The sequence below is a fragment of the Humulus lupulus genome, chromosome 7 (genome assembly GCF_963169125.1).
Source record: "Humulus lupulus chromosome 7, drHumLupu1.1, whole genome shotgun sequence".
NCBI lineage: Eukaryota > Viridiplantae > Streptophyta > Magnoliopsida > Rosales > Cannabaceae > Humulus > Humulus lupulus.
This window is the reverse complement of record NC_084799.1, coordinates 80,889,293-80,913,152: the sequence shown is the minus strand read 5'-3', so window position 1 is coordinate 80,913,152 and position 23,860 is coordinate 80,889,293. Positions and strand designations below refer to the sequence as shown.

At 34.0% G+C, this 23,860-nt stretch overlaps 4 protein-coding genes across 5 annotated transcripts; 2 read left to right on the top strand and 2 right to left on the bottom strand.

Annotated features, from left to right (window-relative positions):
- Nucleotides 1–13,640: 13,640 nt before the first annotated feature.
- Nucleotides 13,641–14,599, top strand: LOC133788366 (uncharacterized). Its single transcript, XM_062225829.1, has one exon. It carries the CDS (start codon nt 13,904–13,906, stop codon nt 14,423–14,425), a length of 522 nt encoding a protein of 173 aa, XP_062081813.1. The 5' UTR covers nt 13,641–13,903; the 3' UTR covers nt 14,426–14,599.
- An 882-nt stretch (nt 14,600–15,481) lies between these two features.
- LOC133788365 (protein AGENET DOMAIN (AGD)-CONTAINING P1) lies at nt 15,482–18,059 on the bottom strand. Of its 2 annotated transcripts, none has more exons than XM_062225827.1 (3): nt 17,376–18,059; nt 16,402–16,920; nt 15,482–15,770 (listed from the first exon to the last, which is right to left on the bottom strand). In XM_062225827.1, exons 1-3 carry the CDS (start codon nt 17,850–17,852, stop codon nt 15,756–15,758), a joined length of 1,011 nt encoding a protein of 336 aa, XP_062081811.1. In that variant the 5' UTR covers nt 17,853–18,059; the 3' UTR covers nt 15,482–15,755. The 2 variants fall into 2 exon arrangements, with proteins under 2 accessions (XP_062081811.1, XP_062081812.1); XM_062225828.1 differs by having other exon boundaries at nt 16,402–16,863.
- LOC133788363 (pentatricopeptide repeat-containing protein At3g62890-like) lies at nt 18,031–20,771 on the top strand. Its single transcript, XM_062225825.1, has one exon. The coding sequence runs from the start codon at nt 18,129–18,131 to the stop codon at nt 20,517–20,519; it is 2,391 nt and encodes a 796-aa protein (XP_062081809.1). The 5' UTR covers nt 18,031–18,128; the 3' UTR covers nt 20,520–20,771.
- Nucleotides 20,735–23,235, bottom strand: LOC133788364 (putative pentatricopeptide repeat-containing protein At1g56570). Its single transcript, XM_062225826.1, has 2 exons — nt 22,453–23,235; nt 20,735–22,319 (listed from the first exon to the last, which is right to left on the bottom strand). The coding sequence occupies exons 1-2, from the start codon at nt 23,056–23,058 to the stop codon at nt 21,108–21,110; spliced, it is 1,818 nt and encodes a 605-aa protein (XP_062081810.1). The 5' UTR covers nt 23,059–23,235; the 3' UTR covers nt 20,735–21,107.
- Nucleotides 23,236–23,860: the final 625 nt, after the last annotated feature.

Here is a 23,860-nt window from a genome sequence, read left to right as displayed (position 1 = left end):
TTAAGAAATCCATAAGCATGAAATTAACATAAACTAAAATTAAAAGAAAAGAAAAGAAAAAAACTCTAGATGATCAATCTAATCTTCATCCAAAGCCTCCTAAGCCTCCTCTCCCAGTCCAGATATTAAAAAGTGCTTCCTTCCCTCTCATTTATCGTCATTTAAACCTAATTAGTGTTTTGTTAAACATGAAATGACTAAAACACCCTTAATTAAAAATCTGCGTTTTTCTCTTTTGTAGACATATTCTGCAGTCGCAGGAATGCTCTAGAAATGCAAAAAGTCCTCTGAAGTTGCGGCCGCAAGACGCACTTCCTGCAGTCGCAGGAAGTGCTCTGAAACACATTTTCCACCAATTTTTGTCGTTTTGTCGATTTTTCCACCATGTTTCCACACCTAAGTCACCTAAGCTCTTCGACACCTGAAAACATACAAAAACAAACGTAAAATAGAACAAAACAAAACAAGCACCTAATATTTTTCCTAAAAAAAACAGATAAATGAGTCTAAACTCATTTATCACCTTGGTCCACTGTATCTTTTTATTACTCTATGATGGAGTGAAGTTTCGAGATAGAAGATTGTTCTCCCTTGGAGAAGAAGATAAAATATGTCCTCCTTCACAATGAGAAAATGCCACTATTTATAGAGGTAATTGGCTTTTTATGCCTCCTAAACATCTTAGATATTAAACCCGATTGATTCTGACTAGGCAATAAATTTAGTGACCCGATTTCCATGAGTTTACTAATTATCTCCCGATCTCCATGAGTTTACTAATTATCTCTCATTTCATAGACTGATTAGATAATTATTGCGTTGATTCAAGTAAGAGTTACTGGAGCTTGACTTAGGCTTGTGAGCTATCATTTCGCAAATTGTACTCTGAGATGTTTACTACTTGCTTGGTGATCGTTTCTTTCTGGTATAACCTTAGTAAATTTACTAGGCTGCCCTTGATGGGAAGTTGAGGAGATTTTGTGCGCTTTTTGCATATTCCTCTTTTTGGCTTTTAAATCTTGGCCTAATTTTTGCCCTAGTTTTCTGGGTTCTTTAAAACGTCCTCCAATTGATAGGTTCCACTCGAGCTGGTTTTGTAAACCAACGACTTTGCTCATGATTTGAGTATAATAATCTATAAGTGAATGATGGTAGATTATTTTATTTATGATTCAAAATTTTGTAAAATTTAAGTAACAACAACTTCTATATTATAAATATATAAATATTTATATATATATATATATATTTCTTTATATTTATATTAACTTATCTTAGTTCAATTGTCTCCATTCAAATTTTAATTTTATAAATTTATATATTTATTAAAATTAAAATTAAATTATGTCAATAATAGATATATAAAATGGAAAAATATCAATTTGGCTCGCTCATGTGTTTTGTTAAATGACAAAACATACCTTATATTTTGTAAATTGAAACAAAATAATACTCTTGAACCCAATTTTGATTAAATAATTTTTCAATATGATTAAAATGTCCTTAAGTTTAAGTTTTTTTAATTAATGTATTAAATTATATGAAATAAAATAATTTTGAATTAAAAATAAATATAAAATTAAAAAAAATAATAAATTATATTTTAATTAATTAAATTAGAATAAATATTTTTTTCATTAAATCAAAATTTAAACAAAATCAATAATCTAAATTACATTAAAACTAAATCTAACCTAAATTTAATAATTAACATATCACAATAACTAAATGAATCAAAATCTAACTAAAAAAACAAAAATTAAAATCAAACCAAGTGTTTTGTGTTCATCATTGAAACCCAGATTCATATCCAAAAATAAAAACAAAATCGACTTTTGTTTTTCAGTTCATTCTTGTTGAACCCAAATTTGAAAACAAAAAATTTCACCATCATCACAAATTAAGATCCAAACCCGTAATAGAAATCGAACCATTTCTTTTCTTCATACTCAATTTCATACACAAATTTCCACCTGAACAAAAACCCAGCAAAGTATAATCAAAGCCCAGCAAAAACAAGAAAAAAATATGAGCAAAACTCATAAACATACCCCAGAAAAATATGAAGAAAAAAAAACCAGAAAACAAAAGGCAAGAACAACCAATCACTATCATGCCTCAAACCTCAGGCAGCCCCATCCCCATCTAGCCTCCTCCATTCTCGTCGTGCCTCCTACCTCAGCCCAACCTCATCTTTGACGCCATCGCACCTTAGATCAGTTGACTCGTCTTCATCAACCCAATGACCCACATTATGCCTCACCCAAATCCAAGCCTCCAGCCCCTTCATACTGACCTAGATCTGAGCCTAGTGGCGTCTCCATCCCAGTTCTTTGACCCTCGTCTCGCCATCTCGCCGGAAACTAGACCTTTCTTGCCTGAAACCCAGTTAGCATCAACTCTGAGACCCACATCCTACCTCACCCAAATTCAAGCCCAAGGTCGTTGCCCAACCCTTCCCCTGCCCATGCGCACTTCCCCCAGCCACCGAAAGAAGAAGAAGAAGAAGAAGAAGAAGAAGAGGACTAGACAATTAGGGCTTACGGGAAGAGAAGAAAGAAAGGGCTTAGTTTTTAATTTTTAACTTTGTTTAAGTTTTTATTTAAATCAATTTAATTCAATTATATTTTAAAACCTATTTTAATTATTTAATTAATTCAATATATTAAAAGACTTGAAGGAATTTTAGTCCTATTGAAAATTTATTTTACTAAAATATGGTTTAGGATATTATTTTATTCTATTTTTCAAAACACTTTTGTCATTTAACAAAATACATAGTTCGATTAAGTATTCAGGCAAAACATAAATCAAATTAATATTTTTCCTAAGATTTCAATCTGGTTTGCATTAATATTTATTTAATTTTTAGAATTTTATAGTGATTTTTTTTTCTGTCTATAATATAGTAAAAAACATGATAAAATAATAATAATAAAAAAACTAACTCAACCTCTAAAAAAAGTTACTCATTTAAAAATATAAATATATAAATTTAGAAAAAAAATAGTGAAACATTAGTCCTTGAAAAAAAAAAAAATTTTCTAGAACTATAGAATAATTAATTTTTATTTATGCATTCTTAATTTATTTATATATTATTATTCCATAAAAAAATGTTTTTTTTTAAAATATAGTATCATTACATATTTATATTATTTCATTATAACAGTAATGGAACACTTCAAGAATTTTTTTTAATATTATTATATTATACGTAATAAATAAAGTCATGATTACTTTTAAATGCAAGTTTAATAGCAAAGTAAAAGAAAAAAAAATGGTTACAGAAGTAAAATGGTGTTAAAGCTAACATAAAATAAGAATTTCAATTAGATAACATTATATAAGGTAAATCGCACATGAGCTCGCTTTTATACCAATATTATCAGTTAGGTTCATTTTAAATTTTTGAGCACATAAATATCTAATTTCTATTAAATACTACAATTTAGTCCCAACACCCTATTTACTATTAAAAAACTATTAAATCAAAAGAAAAAACTATGGTTGTGTTCGGTTTGTTTTTGAATATTTTAAACACAAAAATGGAAATATTATTTTAAAAAAATAAAAATATGTTTGGTATCTATTTTTTTTTTTAAAAAAAACAAAAAATAATAAATGTGTTTGATAATTTTTATTTTTATTTTTTGTTTAACAAATATGAAGTATTGATTTGAAGAAGAGAAGAAAAAAAAAAGGAAAAGTTGAAAACTATTTAAAAAAAATTTGAAAGTGAAAAAATTCTATTTTCAAAATTTAATGAATTTTAATTAAAATTTAAAATATAATAAATAAAAATAGAGTTACCAAATACATTATATGTTTAATTGTCAAATTTTTAATTAATTAAATAAAAAAATATTTTTTTAAGTGTTACCAAACAACACCTATAATCATAATGTTTTTTATTATATGTTTAATAAATTAGTTGTTTATTTCATTTTTCGTCATTTTATTACTGTAATTTTATTGAAACAAAACCTTAATAATTTAGAAAAATTCTCAAGTATTATGTTACTTCTGAAAAGGAAGATTTATCGATGGGCCCTTTTCTGTTCTTGACACATGGAGAAGTAATAACCTCAATTATTTTATATGACGATGTACATTATAGTTATAAGAATCGTCTCACAAGTTTTTGATAAATTTTGAATAATATTTTGTACAAAAAACAATATTCAAACTGCCTGCTGCACGCACGTAATACAAGTTGTTTGAATCTCAATCAAGTGTAAAAAATTGAGGTTTACCCCTAGAAAATCTACAATTTGGTAATTCACCATTTTTTTTTTCCATTTATTACCTTCAATCAAGTGTAAAAAAATTCAGGTTTACCCTCCACCAAGCTTCTTTGAGCTTCTTTAGGAGAAAGAAGTCAATCATCTTTAAGAGAAGAATTGTTAAGTTTTTCTTTGAGAGAAAAAAAGCTCGATATTCAGAAGAAGGTCAATCACCATTCTTTGAAGAGAGTTCAGGTGTGAAAGTAATAACACAAACTTAGTTTGAAGATTAGTTATAAAAGCTCTTGCGGTTCAAATTAAGTGAGAGACTTAACTTATTAAACAAATAATAAAAACACTATAGTTATAGTTTTGCCTTTAAATTTAAGACTATCTCCAATAGAAGATATAAATATTATGTTATATTTGACAAAAAAAAAACAATGTGATATATTTGACACAATTTTTAGCATTATGTTTCAATGCACAATTGTATAAACTGATGCAAAAATCAATCTTTCATTAATACTCATTTAATATTTAATGAAAATATACAAAAAGTAATAATTTTTCTTTATATTTTATTGTTGATAGTTAAAGATAATAATAATAAAATAATAAGGTAAAAAATATAGCTTTTAATACTAATAGATTAAGATAATGGTAAAATAATAAAAATTGCATAAAAGTAAATAAAAAAGTGTAGCATTTATGGCGATGCAAAATATGTATCTTACTATATTGTGTGTCAAATTTCGCCAAAATTTTAGTATGTGCCAAATTTAGCACAACTTTTAACATATCATTGGAGCAACTCTTTTGTAAAGTGAGCTATATTTTAGTAATACATCATCAATTTGACACTCCATTAGAGATGTCTAATATTTTTTAAATAGTAAAAGGGGTGTAGTTTCTAAATTGTAGCATTTAATAGGAAATAGAGACTCATGTGCTCAAAAATTTAAAATGGAGACATAAGTGATACTATTGATATAAATTAGAACTTGAAGTGTTATTTACTCTATATTATACAAAATAGATTTCATATTGTGCTCTTGCCAAATCCTAAAAAAACAAAAATGCAAAGAAAATAGAATAACATCTACTTTCCAATCATTATTAAAAAAATGACCAACTTTTACCGTTAAAAGAAAGTAATATAAGTACAATAATTGACAAAGATAAATTATCCCAAATATCTTTTTTAATCTTTGTTTGGCCACTTTAACACTTAATATGAAGGGATTTAGGGCAAGGTTATCATAAAATTATATTATAAAGTCAAACCATTAAAACAAGATACATCATAGATTAGATAAGGTGCAGGTAAATCATTATTACTAAACAGTAAATATGTTTTGATCATTCCCAACCTAACTCCTTGGCTTGGCCCCCTAATATTAAAGTCAGTGGTCATGTTTGAGCTTATATATTAATATTGTAGGACCAACACAAGCACACAGTTTAAGATTGGCCTAAGACATTACATTGCATTGCATTGCATGGCATTATATTATTATTAGGTTTGGGTTTGATTTTGATATTCAACTCCATTAGTTTTTTATTTTGATTTTGATTTTGATGGGTATAAGTGTCACTGTAGTGTAGACAATGCCAAGTTAAGACCAGCCAAGCCAACCAACTACATTTTTAGGTGTCGGCCACCACCCCCTCTACACCTCATCTATCTTATATGATTGTGTTTGTGAGTTTTGCTCATTTATTCAAAACATGAGTGGTACTTTTTTTTTATGACTACTATATCTTATCTAAAAATTTATACATTTCCAAAACCCATTTTCACAAGAAATTCTACAATTATAACTCATCTCTTTTATTTTTCGCATGTTAGTGTCCTTTTTCTTATAGTAATAATAAATTCTTGTCGTTTAGATGGATGAAATACTTATTTGGTTTGATAATTTCCCAACTTTCCTCAATGATGTATTACATTTTTATTATTTTTAATGAAATTTTCACTACCACCAAAAAAAGAAAAAGTTATTTCTTGTCTGAACTTGGCTTTTAGTGCCTTATTAACCTAAAACTTAGGCTAACTTTACAATTAAGTTGAAAAAATTAGAGTTAAAATGTAACTTTCAAATTTGTTATCTACAAAATTCTTTTAATATGTTCTTCATATGATTAAGTGACATATGAGCCTATTTGAATCAATATATAAATAAAATTGTTAATAGTAATAATAAAAAAATAGAATGAGGTGTCATTTTACCAATAATTTTTATTCACCAAGTGATGGATGTGTTGTGGTCCAGTACCAGTAACAGTACCTAGAACAATAAATGAAATAAATTACATAACTTATCACCAAATATCACACCTCGTATAAATGAAATAAATTATTTGTACCAAATGTTACACCTAGTATTCATGTCTCATACCTTACTTCTTCAATGATTTCATCACTTTCTAAACCAACTTATATTTGGTAAAACTTGACCGGTCATTGTTATTTTTGTTTATGGCGTTTAATGGCTGCAATCTATACAAATATGGATACATAGATTTCCCCCCCTAAATCATGGCCTACAAGTCTTGCTCCTAATTTTTTTTTTTTTTTTTGTCAAAAATGTCATACGAACTAAGGAAATTGTAGAAAATGTGCCATTTTTTATAAAGTAAAACCTCTATATAAGAATATTTTTAAGACCAACTTAATTATATTCTAATTGAGAGATTATAATGTATTGGTATAAAAAGAATTTCTAACCCCGAAAAGTATTAAATTTAACAACAATAACAATAAGAACTCTCCCCGATCTTCTCTCTTCCATGGCGAAGAAGAAGCGTGTGGTCCGAAAGTCTGCACCTCGATTGTCTGAGCATGATTCCAGTAGTAATCAGAATACTGAGAAGGAAGAAGCTGGTGGTGTGTTACCTTTGGAAGGTTTAAATCTAATAGCGGAAACAATAACAGCTGATAAAACAGTGCTAGAAGAAACAATAACAGAAGTGGTTTATGATGGTGATTCTGAGATCCCTCCGTCTCCGATTCAAGATCGGCAACCGAGTAAGGATTGGGCTCGGGTAGTGGAAGATGAGGTGGATGCTAGTGAAGGTCAGGAGACACTACAGGATTCAGCACGTAAGCATTGGAATTCTTTTGCGAATGAAAATAGGTTTGCTCGTGATCCCCATCTCACTTATCAGGAACCTCTACTTAAGAATGGCATTAAGATTGCTCAAGTTGACCCTGAGGAGGTGCGATTTCAAGCAGCAAACTGGAGCTCTGCTGTAATATGTATGGTTCTAGGTGCGAACCCTCCAATGGCGGTGTTTGAGGGATACATCAAACGAATTTGGGGCCATCTTGGGATTGTGCAGATAGCTCGTATGACCATGGGGTTAACAATGGTGAAATTTAATGATGAGGCGACAAGGGATCTGGTGTTAGAGAATGGAGTTCTTCAGTTTGACAGAAAGCCAGTTATAGTTAGACCCTGGTCATCAGATCTTAATGCGGTGAAGCTCATCCGTTCTGTTCCGTTATGGATTCGGCTTCACGATTTAGGTCTTCAATACTGGGGGAACAAAAGCCTAAGTGCTCTGGTTAGTACTGTTGGGAAGCCACTTATGGTGGACCAGCATACTAGGGATCGAACCAGGATTCAATTCGCTCGGGTTTTGGTAGAAATGGACATCACGGATGCACCGCCAAGAGTAATTCAATTTCTAAATGAAAATGGTCAGTTGGTGGAACAGGGGATAGACTACGAATGGCTGCCTGTGAAATGTAAATCGTGTATGGGTTATGGACATATAATGGCTGACTGTAGGAAAGGGGATATTGTGAAGAAAGAGAGGAACACAGAGAAGAAGGACTCTGTGTCTAAACCAGAGGAACACACACAAACACCACCCATCTCGGTTCCTGTTTCCTCTCCGTTGGAACCTTCTGGTTCAGGAAAAACAGATGAACACTCGCTGCCTAATGCTACATGGAAAACTCCTAGAAGAGCTGTTGGGTCAAGAATGAAGGATCCTGTTCCAGGTCTAAGTACAGATCGTGGCAAAGAAGTTGGGCATAGCTCTGTGAATAAATTTAGTATTTTACAGGAAGAGAAGGGATTTTGTGGCTGATAAGGTTGAGTGCAGAGAACCAAAGGGTCCGGGTTTAATTTCTTCTTAATCATGGACAGTTGCAATATAGGAAGCTGGAATGTTAGGGGCTTGAATAACAAGGTTAAGCAAGATTCTGTGGTAGAGTTTTGCAATGTCAATAAAATAGGAGTAGGGGGTTTGTTAGAAACTAAGTTGAAAGGGAATAAAGTTCAGGAGTTTATGGATATTAAGTTTGCTAACTGGGATTTCTTTAATAGCTCTACTGTTGAAGGCATGCTATTGATTATATGGAGAAAGGGTTATGTTAGAGTTACAGTAATTGCAGAATCACCTCAACATGTTCATTGTGTGGTTAAAATGACTGGGCAAACTAATGCATTTTGTCTCACATTTGTTTATGGCTATAATACCATTGAAGAGAGGAAGATGCTTTGGAATAATTCGGAGCAGCTGAAGTTTCCTGTTTCTTCTTGGTTAATTCTTGGGGATTTTAACTCAGTTTTCAATGTTGATGACAGAAATGGGGGGAATCCTATTAGTCATAATGAAATGGCTGACTCTAATTACTGGTTATCTCAGGTTCATCTTGAAGCTCTCAAAAGTCATGGGTCGGTTTTCACTTGGACTAACAACCAAGTTGGTTCTAATAGAATTTACTCCAAGATTGATCACATTTTTGTCAATGAGGAGTGGCATGATCATTTTCCTAACTCAACAGCTCGTTTTAGTTGGGAAACCATATCTGATCATTGTTCTTGTGTTGTTTCAACTACTACTTCAGAGGCGATTGAGATTAAGCCATTTTGGTATTACAATTTCTGGGCTAATCATCCTGAGTTCAAGAGTTTAGTGGAGCAAAACTGGAAGAAGCCGTTATCTGCTATAGGTCTAAAAGGAGTCTACTTAAAACTGATGAGAGTTAAGCACTGCCTCAAGAAATTTAATCATGAAGTGATAGATGATATTGGGAAGAATTATCAGGAAGCTAAAGTCTGCTACAATGAAGCTAAGTTACAGGCTCAATCTCACTCGAGAGACAATAGTTATCAGGAACAAGAATCTACTGCAGCTGCTAATTTTTTTGCTCAAGAGAAGATGTACCATAAGTTTCTTAGACAAAGGAGTAAAATTACCTGGCTGCAGAAAGGAGATTCCAATACATCTTATTTTCATGCCTGTTTGAAGAAGAGGAAAATGGAAAACAGAATCACATCATTCATGACAGACCAAGGTAAAGTTAATGAGCATTTTCCTGAAGTAGTTCAGCATTTCCTTACTCATTTTCGCAGCTACATGGGCAGTATCAGTTCTGTCAAAACCAGATTGAATATGGTCTGTATTGAGCAGGGACATAAACTGTCCTTAGATGATCAACTTGGTTTGTTGAAACCTTTTTCGTACAAGGAAGTAAAAAGAGAAATGTTTAGTATTCCTGACACAAAATCACCAGGACCTGATGGGTTTGGATCTGGATTTTTCAAGAAGTTATGGTCTGTTATAGGGGGGAAATTAGTGCTGTTGTTACTAATTTTTTTGAAACAGGTCTCATGCCACCTGAGTTGCATAATACGATGATTTCCCTCATCCCTAAACAAGAGAACCCGACTAAAGCAGTTGACTACAGACCCATTGCGTGCTGTACAACGATATACAAATGCATTTCAAAACTGTTATGCTCTAGACTTGCCTCTGTTCTCCCTTCACTGGTTCACCAAAACCAAGGTGTTTTTATCCAAGGGAGGTCAATTGCTCATAATGTGATGATTCTCCACGATATTTTGAAGAATTATAGAAGGAAAAACACTTCTCCTCGCTGCACCATCAAGATAGATATCAGTAAGGCTTATGACACTGTGGGTTGGAATTTTATTGAAGATCTTCTTAATGCTTTGAACTTTCCCAGTAGGTTTGTGCAGCTGATAATGATATGTACCAAAAGCACTTCCTATTCTCTCCTTATGAATGGTAGAATCCAAGGTGGTTTTCATGGGGCTAAGGGACTTCGTCAAGGTGATCCTTTATCACCTTTGATTTTTGTTCTGATTATGGATTATCTATCAAGAAACCTTCTCCATGCTGTTCAAGACTCTAAATTCAGATATCATCCTCTTTGCAAAAGTTTGAAGCTAATCAACTTATGCTTTGCGGATGACTTGATTCTTCTTAGTAAAGGGACTAAGCAGTCCATTAAAGTTCTTAAAGAGGTCTTGGATGATTTCAGCAATACTACTGGGCTCCATATCAATGTTAATAAGTCACAAATATTCTTTGGAGGAGTTGAGACTAGGGAGAAAGAGGAGATCATTAAGGATCTTGGTTTGGCCGAAGGTGATTTCCCTTTAAAGTACTTAGGGGTGCCTTTAAGACCTACAAAATGGAAAGTTGAGGACTGTGGGATTATAATTAAAAAAATCAAAATGAGACTTCATTCTTGGGGAAGTCGGCACCTGTCATTTGCTGGTAAAGTTCAATTGATTCATTCAATTTTACTTGGTCTTCGAAATTATTGGATGAGTACTTTTATCCTGCCTCAGAGTGTTTCTAAAGAGATTGAGAAACTTTGTAGAGGCTTCCTATGGGGTTTGAATGGTAATAGAAGCATAATTCACTTGGCCTCTTGGGAGAAAGTTTGTCTTCCCAAAGCTTTTGGTGGTCTTGGGTTTAAAGAAAGGACCAAATGGAATAAAGCTATCTTAGCCAAATACATTTGGGCTATTACTGAGAAAAGAGATTTACTATGGGTCAAGTGGGTGAACACTGCCTATCTTAAGGGGGTTTCCTTCTGGTCTTATGAGCTAAAGTTGGACTCTAGTTGGTATTGGCGCAAACTATGTCGACTTAGGCAAAAATTTTCCATGTCTGAGATTTTGAAGGCAAGTTGCTCGGGTAAGTTTTGTTCATCAGTTCTGTATAACAACTTTCTCCCTCCTACTCAAGTTAACTACCACAGAGCTATATGGAGTAGTCTCAATCTTCCAAAGCATCGATTTTTGCTTTGGCAAGTTGTGAATGCTAATCTTTTAACTAAGGACAACTTGAGTAAATTTCACATAGTTCTAGATTCATTTCTTTGTCCTGTTTGTGGAGTTCAGCCTGAAACACATCAACATTTATTTTTTAAATGCTGCCTGTCTAGACGAGTGGTGGAGTAAGTGTTTACTTGGCTGGGTTTCAGAGGGTGGCCGGTGGAGTTTGATGGCTGGTTATCGTGGATATCACTGAAAGCTTCTGGTATTGTGAGACAAATCAGCATAGCTGTTAGTGCAGCAACTTGCTATGGTCTATGGCTGAACAGGAATAGATGTGTCCTTGATGGTTGCTCCAAATCTGATACTTTGATTGCCTTAGATGTAAAAAGTATAGTGAGCTACAGATTATTTGTTATTAAAAGTAGAAAATTGTCTAGACAAGAGAGAGACCTTATACATAGATTAACATGTAATTAGTGCATTTATTTTTTCAGTTTTGGAGGTTCAGTTTGTTGTTCCTCTTGGGTCGGATTTTATTGAGTTGAGGGTGTAATTTGTTGGTTGATTAATGAAATTTTTCTTCTTGATCAAAAAAAAAAAAAAAAAACAATAAGAACTCTCTAATAAATATTATTTGAAAAATATGTATGTAAAGTTGTGACACATTGATTTAGTTTTTAGAGTTGTTGTGACATCTTTATGTACAATTAATCTCATATATAGTGAGTAAAGTTAGAAAAAAATACTTGACTGTGCATATTTATTACTATATAAATGTATATTTTTATTAATACGAAACTTAAAAAATGTATATATTTTTTTAATACGACACTTGAAAAATGTATATTCTTTTTTTTACAATTTAGAGGTTATTCTCATTTGGGACCAAATTTTTTTTATAATAAAATAACAGTTATTCTTATATAGATTTTTTGCTAACGTGGTTGAACCAAATCCAAAGTGCGGACACCTATGGCACATTAATTGGTCTAGCTAATTAATTATTTTTTAAACATCATCTTAATTGATTGTAAAGAAGATTTTTTTTTAAATATTTAAAAATCAAAGAAACTTGTCTAAAGATAAATTTTAAAAAGAGTTAATTAACTTAGACTAATTAAAGTGTGACCAGGGTGTTCATCCAATCTAATCCGCACTATTTTGTTTATAGTTTATCTGATCCGCACTAAGTGCATATTTATATTTTAGATTTAATCTGCATAACAACTCAAATCCAATCCAATGAAATCCACAATAGTGCGAATTGGATCAGTTATTTTAGTGCGGTTATTATTTTAATATTAAATTATTTAATAATTTTTACTAAAATACACATTTTTCCTTCTAACCAATAAATCACCTAAATAATAAAATAAAATATATTTTTAAATCTAAATATCGAGTAATAAAATAAACAAGCTCCAATAACATATAACATCAAGCAAAGCTTAAGTCTTTAACAACAATATATATAAAGCAATCACATAATTTTTCAACAATACAATTATTTAAAATATCATACATCAATTTTTAAAAATATTAATATTTTTATTTTTAAATATTTAAAATATTAATTTTTTATATACATTTATATAAATAGATGCTTATTGGATTGAAATGGTTACTTTTACCAGTGAAATTGCATCTAATCATCAATTCGCCAATTAGATTTAATTGTGCGAATTAGTTTGGATTAAGAATTTTGTAAACACTCTTAAGTGCGACATTTTTTTTCACATTTTGGATCTAATCCAGCCATAAAAAAGCGTAAAAAGAAATTACACGATGTAACAAAAGGACTCATTTTTAATAATTTCTTTAATTCGTGGGAATTTTTTGCCAAACAAAATAAATGGGGAGAAATCTTTACAAAGGTTATGGTTCAGAAGAAAAATACTATTGTTGTTGTCAAAATAATAATAAAATGAAGGGACAGTATTAGAGAAATTAAATATGTTAGGATATTAGTTGAAGAGTTGGGAGTTTTGCCAAATAGTGGAAAAGCATTGCCCGTTCCTTCACTCAATAAATAAGTAAATCCCCAACTACGCAAAACGTGGCAGTCTCCCATTGGCTAACACTCTTTAGCCCCCACCGCTACACCTTTAATTGGGCCATAATTACTCAACCGTATCATTAATATCACCTTCGTACGTAAAACCCATCTCCTTTTCACGTAATTACCACTTTGCCGATTATTTTGTATAACTACAGCATTTTTATATTATTATTGTGATTATTATGTGTCATAAAAATATATAAAAAATAAAACTTTTGCAAATTTTGTATATCTCTCTACATGTCCACCAAAGATAGCAATGAGAAAGAGAGTTGGTTGAACTAAAAAAAAATGGCAACAACAAAAGACAATGGCATTTCTGCAATTTTGATGAAAGCCAAGGGTACTTATGAAAGGCAAGTTTGGTAATTTTTGGCAAAGTAGAAGGGCAAATATTTGGCATCACAACTATATGAACCCCACTCACACAGCTTTTCTATGACACCACCATCCAGTGTATCCACATCTCATAGAAAATCTTCTTTACAAGCATAGTATCGTTTTGTTTTCTCAGAAAGAAAATTGTTTAGAGAGAAAGAAACTAAGTTTTTATATTCAGAGAAAAAATGTCACTAGTAACAGAAGAGATCAGGGCCAAAGCTGAGATATACCGTGGAGATGAAATCTGCCAAGAAAAGTCCAAGTTTCTACTAAACGAGATATTTCTTCCAAATGGGCTGTTGCCATTGAAGGAAATTGAGGAATGCGGTTATGTGAAAGAGACTGGCTTTGTTTGGCTAAAGCAGAAAAAGAGTGTTACCCACAAGTTCGAGAAGATTGGGAAGCTGGTTTCTTATGCCAATGAGGTCACAGCCATTGCCGAGCCTCACAGGATCAGGAAGCTCACTGGGGTCAAGACCAAGGAGCTTCTGGTTTGGATTACACTCAGTGACATCTATGTGGATGACCCTCCAACTGGGAAGATCACTTTCAAGACCCCTTCAGGGCTCTCTAGGAGTTTTCCTGTCTCAGCTTTCCAGGTCGAAGAAGAGGCCAAGGAAAAGAAAGATGCCAAGGAGAACAAAGAGGCCAAGGAGAACAAGGACGTGAATGGAGTCGTTGCTCCTGTTCAGGTCAAGGAGGTTTAGGAACTCTTTAAGATAAGTTAAGAGGACTTGTAGTATAGCCTACTACCAATCTTTGTTGTTTGTTCTTTTGGTTTTTGTTGTTCTTTTCATGTTTTTCTACTGCCACTGCTACTGCTTTCGATTCCCTTTACTAGTGTTTTTACTTATAATGAAATAAAGTTTTAGTTTACTGAACTTGTTTCATGGTAACCCAGAGACAAGGCAGAGATCTTAGTAAACAAGGATTAAAGAAAAACAAAAATGGATGTATTTACTATTTATATGTTTGGATCATGCACTATCTATATAATTATGTACTGCTTACAATGGTAATAGATAAAAATCATTTACTTTCTGTTTTTTTTTTCATGGTATTACTCTGTTAACAAAAATTTATATGTTTGGATCATGCACATTTATTAATCATTACTCAGCTTTTTACCCATTAATTGCTTGTTAACGTTAGATCTAATTATAAATATTTAATTATGGTTTTAAATCATATAGAATTCTTCGCCAAGCGAAAAATAACAGGAACTTTAGAAGTTTCCATTGGTTTAGATGGACTCATTTATCATCGTCCAACAGTAATCACCTTCCATTTTACACCAATTTTTGTGTGTAGATCAGACATATATAGTGAATCGAAAACACAAACCCTTTTGATTTTTGGGTTATGGGAATACTGAACCTTGAAATAATGTCTCAACTGGCAGCGTTTAATCAATGTACTGCTGACAACCCACTACAAAATCATCGACTTTGGACGAAGACTAGAAAGTCAAAACGGCAAAAAAGGACACCCTAGTCTGGTTTCTAAGTTCTGCCAAGATATTTGATACTTAGAAGATGATATTTTTAGGTAGATAACCCATTTAGGTGAACAAGTAACCTATATCTTTTGTTTGAATCAGTAAGCAGATGCAGCCCAGTACTCAATGTGTAAGGCATTTAATACCCATGAAGGTTATTTCTCAATCAGCTTGATTTAAATTTTGTATCTGAAGTGGTGAAAAAAGTTGTGCCTACAGCTAGCATTTCGTTTAGTAGAGTTCTCTTAGAAACTATCTTATATGCAAAAAGAAGCTGGGACTGATGATTCAATAAATGACAAAGACAGTATTGAACTTACCTCAAAAGCAGTGACGTTTAAGCCAGAAATTTACAAGCATCAAGCATCAGCTTTGGTGTGTGAGTTCAAGAGTCTAGACTAGACAAGCTAAACATATAAACATGGTTGAAAAAAGAAAAAGAAAAGAGGCTGCGAACTCTGTTTTCCTCAGCAATAGTAAGTCATGGCTTCAAACGACAAGTTGAACCGCATATTTTTTGTAGTTATTTGCTTTCGCCATCAAAACTTTAATGCCTGCCAGGACAAATGTTAGAAACCTAGTGAAGTACAACTAAGAATAATTATAACAAAGAAAGTAAGAATTTTTTTTTAAAGAAAGAAAGTAAGAATTTTTTTTTGTCAAACTATGATACCATTATGAATATCTTCATCCACCTTACCCCACAAAGAATGCTCGAAGAGGTTATCAGTTGGTACCCCACAAATAATGCTCGAAGAGGTTATCAGTTGGTAGTTAAAGCTATAGGTAAAGCTTATTTGTTTATTAACAATTTTTCACAAACCTCACTGCTCAAACTTCAGGCTTTGATGTCAGTAAATATAAATTAGCTCCCAAGGCTATTCCCAAACCTTCTAGGGGATTTCTTTCCTTTTATTCACACCAGTTATAAAAATTTCCACATTGCTTTATTCTTGAAAAAATCTTTTTTTTTTTTTTTTTAAAAAAATACACATATTTTATCGTTTGATTCATTTCCCAACAGAAGGAAAAAGAAAAGTAGCATATATTTTTTCAGATCCTTGACCACATTTATATACTATATAGCAGAGAGCAAGGCAGGTGTTAAAGTTGTAAGAGAACTGTTTAATATACCAAAGCAAGCTTCACTTGAAGAAAATTTGGTTACAATTATAGAATTCATACCTGAGAAGTCACAACCCATTTACCGCCAATCCATTCCTGATGAAGCCTCAATTCAGAGTGATGAAATTGCATTTCCTCCTTAGTACTCTTAAAGTAGACAACATATCTTAAATCGGTATCAAGCTTCGAAATCACACCAACCCACCAGCCATCATTGTAAAAAGCATCAACCTCTTCAAGCAACTGAAAACAACCATCTGTTAAATTTTCTGGTGGACAAGGTCTTATATGGAGTTTATCTATCTCTTCTTTCAGAAACTCTTTGTCATCATCTGTCCTCAAGTTCTTGTACTCCACAATAAACTTGTCTTTCCCTACTGGCTCAACAATAGTTGCAGTGAACCAAGCACCGTGGAAACCATCTTCATCACTGCTGACTTCAACCACAGTCCCCTTCTCAAACCCAAACTTCTCTTCCTTTGTTTCTTCACCAGAACTTTTCTCCTTCCCAATTTGCGTTTTCTGTAGTCCATGAGAAACTAAGCTTGTAAAGCTAAGCACGACATGCAGAAGAAGACCCTTCATCATATATATTTGAATAAATAAATAAACCAAAGAGAATAAAGAACAAACGGTGAGTTGCAAATAAGAAAAAAATCTAAGTATTGTCTTCTTCGTATATTTCTTTCTATTTGCTTAAGTGACAAGTCAAAAGATATCAAAATAATATGTTCTCCGCTAAAGAAGAATATTTTGTTTTTTTGCCTTCTTCCCCTACCGTTGGATTGGGTTAATTTTTCAATTTTTTTTTAGAAACAAACAAAATGCATCAAACTTCATAAACAATGTCAATGAACCCATCGTTCTCAAGTAGAAGACAGTGACATCCGGGAGGCCAACATGCAAAAATACAGGAGAGAAACTGTCCAAACTTCAAAGGTCGAAAAGGCAAGAAAGAAAAGTTGCGAACTGTAAAAACAGAGACAGAGTCGAGTAGAGAAAAACCCATTACGAAAAGTGAAAGCTTTTCAAACCTGCTCATCTTCTTTGTCTTTATCCAACTGTGGAACCCAAATCCCATTGACCCACTTGCGGTGGAGCCTCATATCCTCCTTGGCAAACTCCATTTCCTCCTTATAAGCACCAAAGAACACTTGAAACCTCCCATTTCCCAACTCGCTTGTCACCACGGCCTCCCACCACCCATCGTTGTGGTACACGTCGACCTCGTCGCCAACCGTGAAAACCCATTTGGTCTCCAGCGGCAGCGCCGGCCGGAGCTGAGCTAAACGCACCACTTCCTTCAAGGGTCGGGGCCCTTTTGGCGATTCTTTAACCAGGGTTTTGTATTCGACCAAGTATGAGTCAGAAGAGCGGGCTCTCACGATGGAACCCAAGTAGAAGGATCCTCGGAATCCCGGCTCGTCGGAGCTGATCTCGACGGCGGTGCCGGGACTGAAGATGCTGTTTTCAGAGATAGAGATGGGTTTGAGTTTAGGCTTTCGAGCCATTTTTTTTTCTTTCGAGGTTTTTGAAGGGTTTTGAGTATTTGACTCTTGACTTCGAGTCTTAAACAGTATTGTATTCTAATATTCCTCTTTTGTGTACTGTATCCTTGGGGAATGAGTAGGAGAGAATAACCATCTTGAAGTCACAAGGACCAAAGTCAAAATAAATGTCACACACCTACATAAAAAATATATATAAATGGCTTGTATTATATTTGCCTTCATTTGCTTATTGAATGACTTGCAACCCATTTGTTTGTCTAACCATCATCTCCATCTATGAGTTTGGTCCATCTGAGGCACCTTTCTGCAGCCATAAAACCCACTCTGAATCACAGGACTCTGCATAGAACTACTATAAATGTATCAATCTTAGAGATACACTTGAACAAATGCCAAGATTTCAAGCAATTCAAGCAAGTCCTCTCTCAAATGGTCTTGACTGGGTTCATCAAAGACACATTTGCAGCAAGTAGGCTTCTCAAGTTCTCCACTGAGTTACCCTTTATTCATGTTGACTACTCCCTCTATATATTCAATCTCATTGAGAACTCGAATGGGTTCATTTGGAATACTATGATGAGAGCTTATGTACAAAGAAACTGTCCTCAAAAGGCTCTGTTTCTGTACAAATCTATGTTGGAAGAAAACATGGGTCCTGATTACTACACATACCCACTTCTAGTTCACGCTTGTGCTGTTCGCTTATCCCAAATTGAAGGGAAGCAGATGCATAGTCATGTTTTCAAAATGGGTTTTGATTCGGATGTTTATGTTCAGAACACATTGATTAACATGTATGCTGTTTGTGAGAATATGACTGATGCAAGGCAGCTGTTCGATGAAAGTCCTTGCTTAGATTTAGTGACATGGAATTCAATTTTAGGAGGCTATGTTCAAACGGCCAAGGTACAGGAGGCGAAGTATATTTACGATCGAATGCCAGTAAAGAACACAATCGCTTCAAGTTCGATGATCGCATTGTTTGGTAAGGCAGGTTCGGTGACCGAGGCTTGTCATTTGTTCAATGATATACCTGAGAAAGACATGGTTTTGTGGAGCGCTGTGATTTCTTGTTATGAACAGAATGAGATGTTCAATGAGGTTTTGACTATGTTTATGAAAATGAATGCTGATGGAATTAAGTTGGATGAAGTTGTGGTGATTACTGTTCTTTCTGCATGTACAAACTTGTTGATCGTCCAGACAGGGAAAATAGTCCATAGCTTGGTCGTGAAAATTGGAATCGAAACGTATGTTAACCTGCAAAATGCATTAATTCACATGTACTCGAGTTGTGGTGAAATAATGGCTGCTCAGAGTTTGTTTAATGCAGCTCATCTTTTGAACCAGATAACTTGGAACTCCATGCTGTCTGGGTACTTAAGATGTGGTTTAGTTGAAAATGCTAAGGCATTATTTGATTCCATGCCTCAGAAAGATGTCATCTCATGGAGTGCAATGATATCAGGCTATACTCAACATGACTGCTTCTCTGAAACTCTGGCGTTATTCCAGGAAATGCAGCTATTTGGAGTCAAGCCTGATGAGACCACTTTGGTAAGTGTTATCTCAGCTTGCACTCACTTGGCTGCCCTGGACCTGGGAAAATGGATCCATGCCTATATAAGGAAAAACAATTTAAAGGTTAATCCCATATTGGGTACAACTCTTATAGACATGTACATGAAATGTGGGTGCGTAGATAACGCAGTGGAGGTTTTTCAAGGGATGTCAGAGAAGCGAATTTCCACTTGGAATGCCTTCATTCTTGGGTTGGCTATGAATGGGTTGGTAGAGAAGTCACTGCACATGTTTTCAGAAATGAAAGCATGTGGGGTAGCGCCTAATGAGATTACTTTTGTTGCTATTCTTGGAGCATGTCGACACATGGGCTTGGTTGAAGAGGGGCGTCACCATTTCAATTCTATGATTCAAGAACACAAGATAGAACCCAATGTTAAGCATTATGGATGCATGGTTGATCTTTTAGGACGTGCAGGCATGCTGAAAGAGGCCGAGGAACTGATCAAAAGTATGCCTATGGCACCAGATGTTTCTACTTGGGGTGCCTTACTTGGGGCTTGTAAAAAACATGGAAACCATGACATGGGGGAGAGGATTGGAAGAATGCTCATTGAGCTTCAGCCAGATCATGATGGTTTCCATGTTCTATTGTCAAACATATGTGCTTCAAGAGGAAACTGGAATGATGTTCTTGATGTCAGGGGAACAATGATGCGGCGTGGGGTGGTGAAGACTCCAGGTTGTAGCATTATCGAAGCAAATGGTATAGTTCACGAGTTTCTTGCTGGGGACAAAACACACCCCATGATAAAAGAGATTGAGGAAAAGTTGGATGAAATGGCAACGAAATTGAAGATGGAAGGTTATGCACCAGAGACTAATGAGGTTTCACTCGACATTGACTTAGAAGAAAAGGAAACTGCCCTTTTGAAACACAGTGAAAAGCTTGCCATTGCCTTTGGACTTATCAGTACCAGTCCTCCAACACCAATAAGGATAATGAAGAATCTGAGAATATGCAATGACTGTCATACGGCGGCAAAGTTAATCTCAAAAGCATATAATCGTGTAATTGTGGTGAGGGATCGGCATCGTTTTCATCACTTTAACAATGGTTCTTGTTCTTGCCTGGAGTATTGGTAGTAGAAAATAAGATGCAAGCTAAATGGCCAGCTCTTGGAATCAAATCATTAGGTTGTAAAGATTTGGAAATTACTTTGTTTTTTCAAAAGAAAGTCTTTAATATTGAGTTAACAATTATTTGATTTAAGGTCCAAATACCATTTTCATGGACTCCTAGCGACTTCATTTACCATAATGAAGCAACCATGATTGTATATTGTTCAACAGATTAATCATAAAATAGTAAGGGCAATTTGCTGGTTTTTATTATCACTTTGGTTCACAAATTATTATACATTTAGAATGAATCTTGAAATGTACAAAAAATCACTCTGGTTATGCATAAATTTTTCTACCTTCAATTTCTTCTTGTTTGTTTTTCCTTTATGGCTATAAATCTAACAAATACTAAACTCCTTCTCAACAAAGATGAATTCTTCTTCCTGTTCTTCAAATATCCTTTTTGTATAGTAAAAAAGGCCCTTCTTTTCCTAGCTGGTCCACCTTCATGCATTTTGCAAAGATGTTGTCAAGAATAAAATGCCTTTCCAGAGTTAAATCCGTTAGTGATAAATTAGGTTTTTCAGGTCATTATTACCAGCTTCCCCTTCAAGTTCCATCTTGTAGGTCATGTATTAAGCAATCTAAATTGGGTACATACTCTGCTTCTTTCATATGTTGAATCAGCAATTCCAAAATTGCATACACCCGCTTTGTATGAGAACCTATTTTATCTCCGACAACAAAACTATAAACCTGGCTTCTTACCTCAATCCAACTCCTCCCGGCTTCTTTCTTGTTCCCCATACCTCTAATCAAGTTCATTGTCTTTGCATATTCCCGCCACTTACCATCAGCAGCGTAAATTATTGACAGCAACACATAGGCCTCCACCGTATTTGGCTTCAAATCCAATATTTTGGTAGCAGCCAATTTGCCCAGATGTGGAAGCCTGTGTGCTTTACAAGCTCCAAGAAGAGCACCCCAAATAGATTCATTAGGCTTTATAGGCATATTTTGAATTAATTCATAAGCCTCAGCAACTCTCCCAGAACGGCCAAGCAAATCAACCACACATCCATAAATCTCCTGATCTGGAGTAACGCCATAATCACTCCTCATTGTATTGAAATATCTCAAGCCTTCATCAACAAGGCCAGCATGACTACAGGCACTCAAAACTGCCATAAACACTATTTGATCAGGCCTAATTCCTGATGTGACCATCTCATCGAACAATTCAACAGCTTCTTTTCCAAATCCATGGGTTCCGTATCCAATCATCATGGAAGTCCAGGAGACTAAATTCTTATCACACATTTCGTCAAAAACTTTGCGTGAGTCAGCTATGTTTCCACATTTTGCATACATGTCAATAAGGGCATTAGTTACTTCGAGATTCTGGTTGAAACCTCGCTGAAAAATCCCACCGTGAACCTGTTGTCCACAGGCCAAAACAGCTAAGTCAGCACAACCAGCTGTTACACTGCTAAATGTGAAGCAATTCGGGCTAAAGCCTTGCGATTCCATCCGTGAAAACAAATATAGACATTCACTTGAATCTATTCTTTGATATCCGGCAATCAAGGTGTTCCAAGTAATCAAATTCTTTTCACTCATTTCAAGAAAGCATTGGTTAGCCTCCGGCAAACAACTAAACCTGCAATACATGTCCAGTATTGAGTTCATCACAGCAAGATTGGATTCAAACCCACATTTGATCACCGCTGCCTGTACTTGCCTCCCCGAAGTACGTGAGCCAATTGAAGCGCAAGCTCTAACTGCAATTGAAAAGCTAAACGGGTTCAGTTCTGCATCCTCCTGCTTGCCAAGACATTCAGGAAATTCATTAACGTTGCAGAAAGCTCCCAAGTTCAGTAACACGACTTGAATTGAACGAGTATAAATGATTCAAGTGATCATTCAAATATTAGAGATTGTAACAGCCACTTACCTGTAGCATTTGCTGGAAAACTCGAAGCCCCATATAGCCATCACCTCTGTGAGTGAAACCAGTGATCAAAGTAGTCCAGGACACGGCATTTTTCACACATATATCCTGGAAAACCCGGCATGCATCGTCCATGCTAGCACAACAAGTAGCATACATATCCATGACTGCATTTTCCACGTAAATGCTTCCCTCCATGCCAAGCTTAATAGCCAAGCCATGCACTAAAGCCCCACATGAAAGAGCCTTCATTCCTTTGCAAGCTTTCAAAACACTGGTGAAAGTAAAAGCATTTGGGCTGACTTCATTCTTTACCATCTCAGAAAACAAAACCCATGACTGACTATGGTGATGGCAAGAAGTGTAGCCTTCAACCATGGCAGTCCATGCAACCACGTCTCTGTGAGGCATTTCATCGAACACCAAACGTGCTTCTTTGACCAAGCCTTGCTCTAAGTAGGATTTCATTAGATTGGTGGCCAAGACTGATGGTGCTTTCGGCAAGAAGGGTGTGTTTGGTTGGGTTATGGGGTTTTGTAGGGAGCTTCGAACCATGTGTGGGATAGAATGGAAATGAGCTTTGGACATTATTAGTCTTTTAGTGCTCATTTCAATATTTCATAATCATAGCCTCCAATCCCAAATGGTTCTTTTTAGGAGTACACAAACCAAACGACAAAGACTACCAATTTAAAAATGGGCTCTCAAATTTATTATTATTGTATTTGGTTTTCAAACGACAAGATTACCTTCACTAAAAAGACGATATTACTCATGAGCGTATGCTAGTTTGTGACTATGTTACGCTGTTAAATGATAATTTTGATTTAGTATTATGCAAATGGTTCAAATCAGTATCATTGACCCAATTTTAGTCAATTAATTTTTTAATTGAACTAAAATACCCTTCATTTTTTATTAAATATTGAATTTTAATTTTTTAAATATAAAAGTTAATTAAAAATAAAAATGCATTTAAAAATTATGAAAACATATTAAATTTGATTAAAATCTATTCTAATTAGATTAAAACTAGGGAAATCTACAAAAATGCACTAAAAGTTAAAAAAAAAATATAAAATATACGGTACATTACAAAAATACAGAATTTTTGGATAAAAATACGGAATGACAAAAGTGTAAATACGGAGTGACAAAATCATAAATAAAAGCTGTAAAATACAATTTTTTGTGATCAATATTTATAAACTAGTAAATATCTGTTACAAATTTGTAAATATCTGTTGCATGTTTGTAAATAATATTAACAAAATCAGTTATAGAATTATATATATATTTTTTTTTTGTAGATAAAACTTACAAACAAATTCGTAATTAAATTTTTTTATTTTTGTAACAATGGTTTACAAATCTAGCTTTACAACTAAGAAATATCTTTTTGTAATTAACA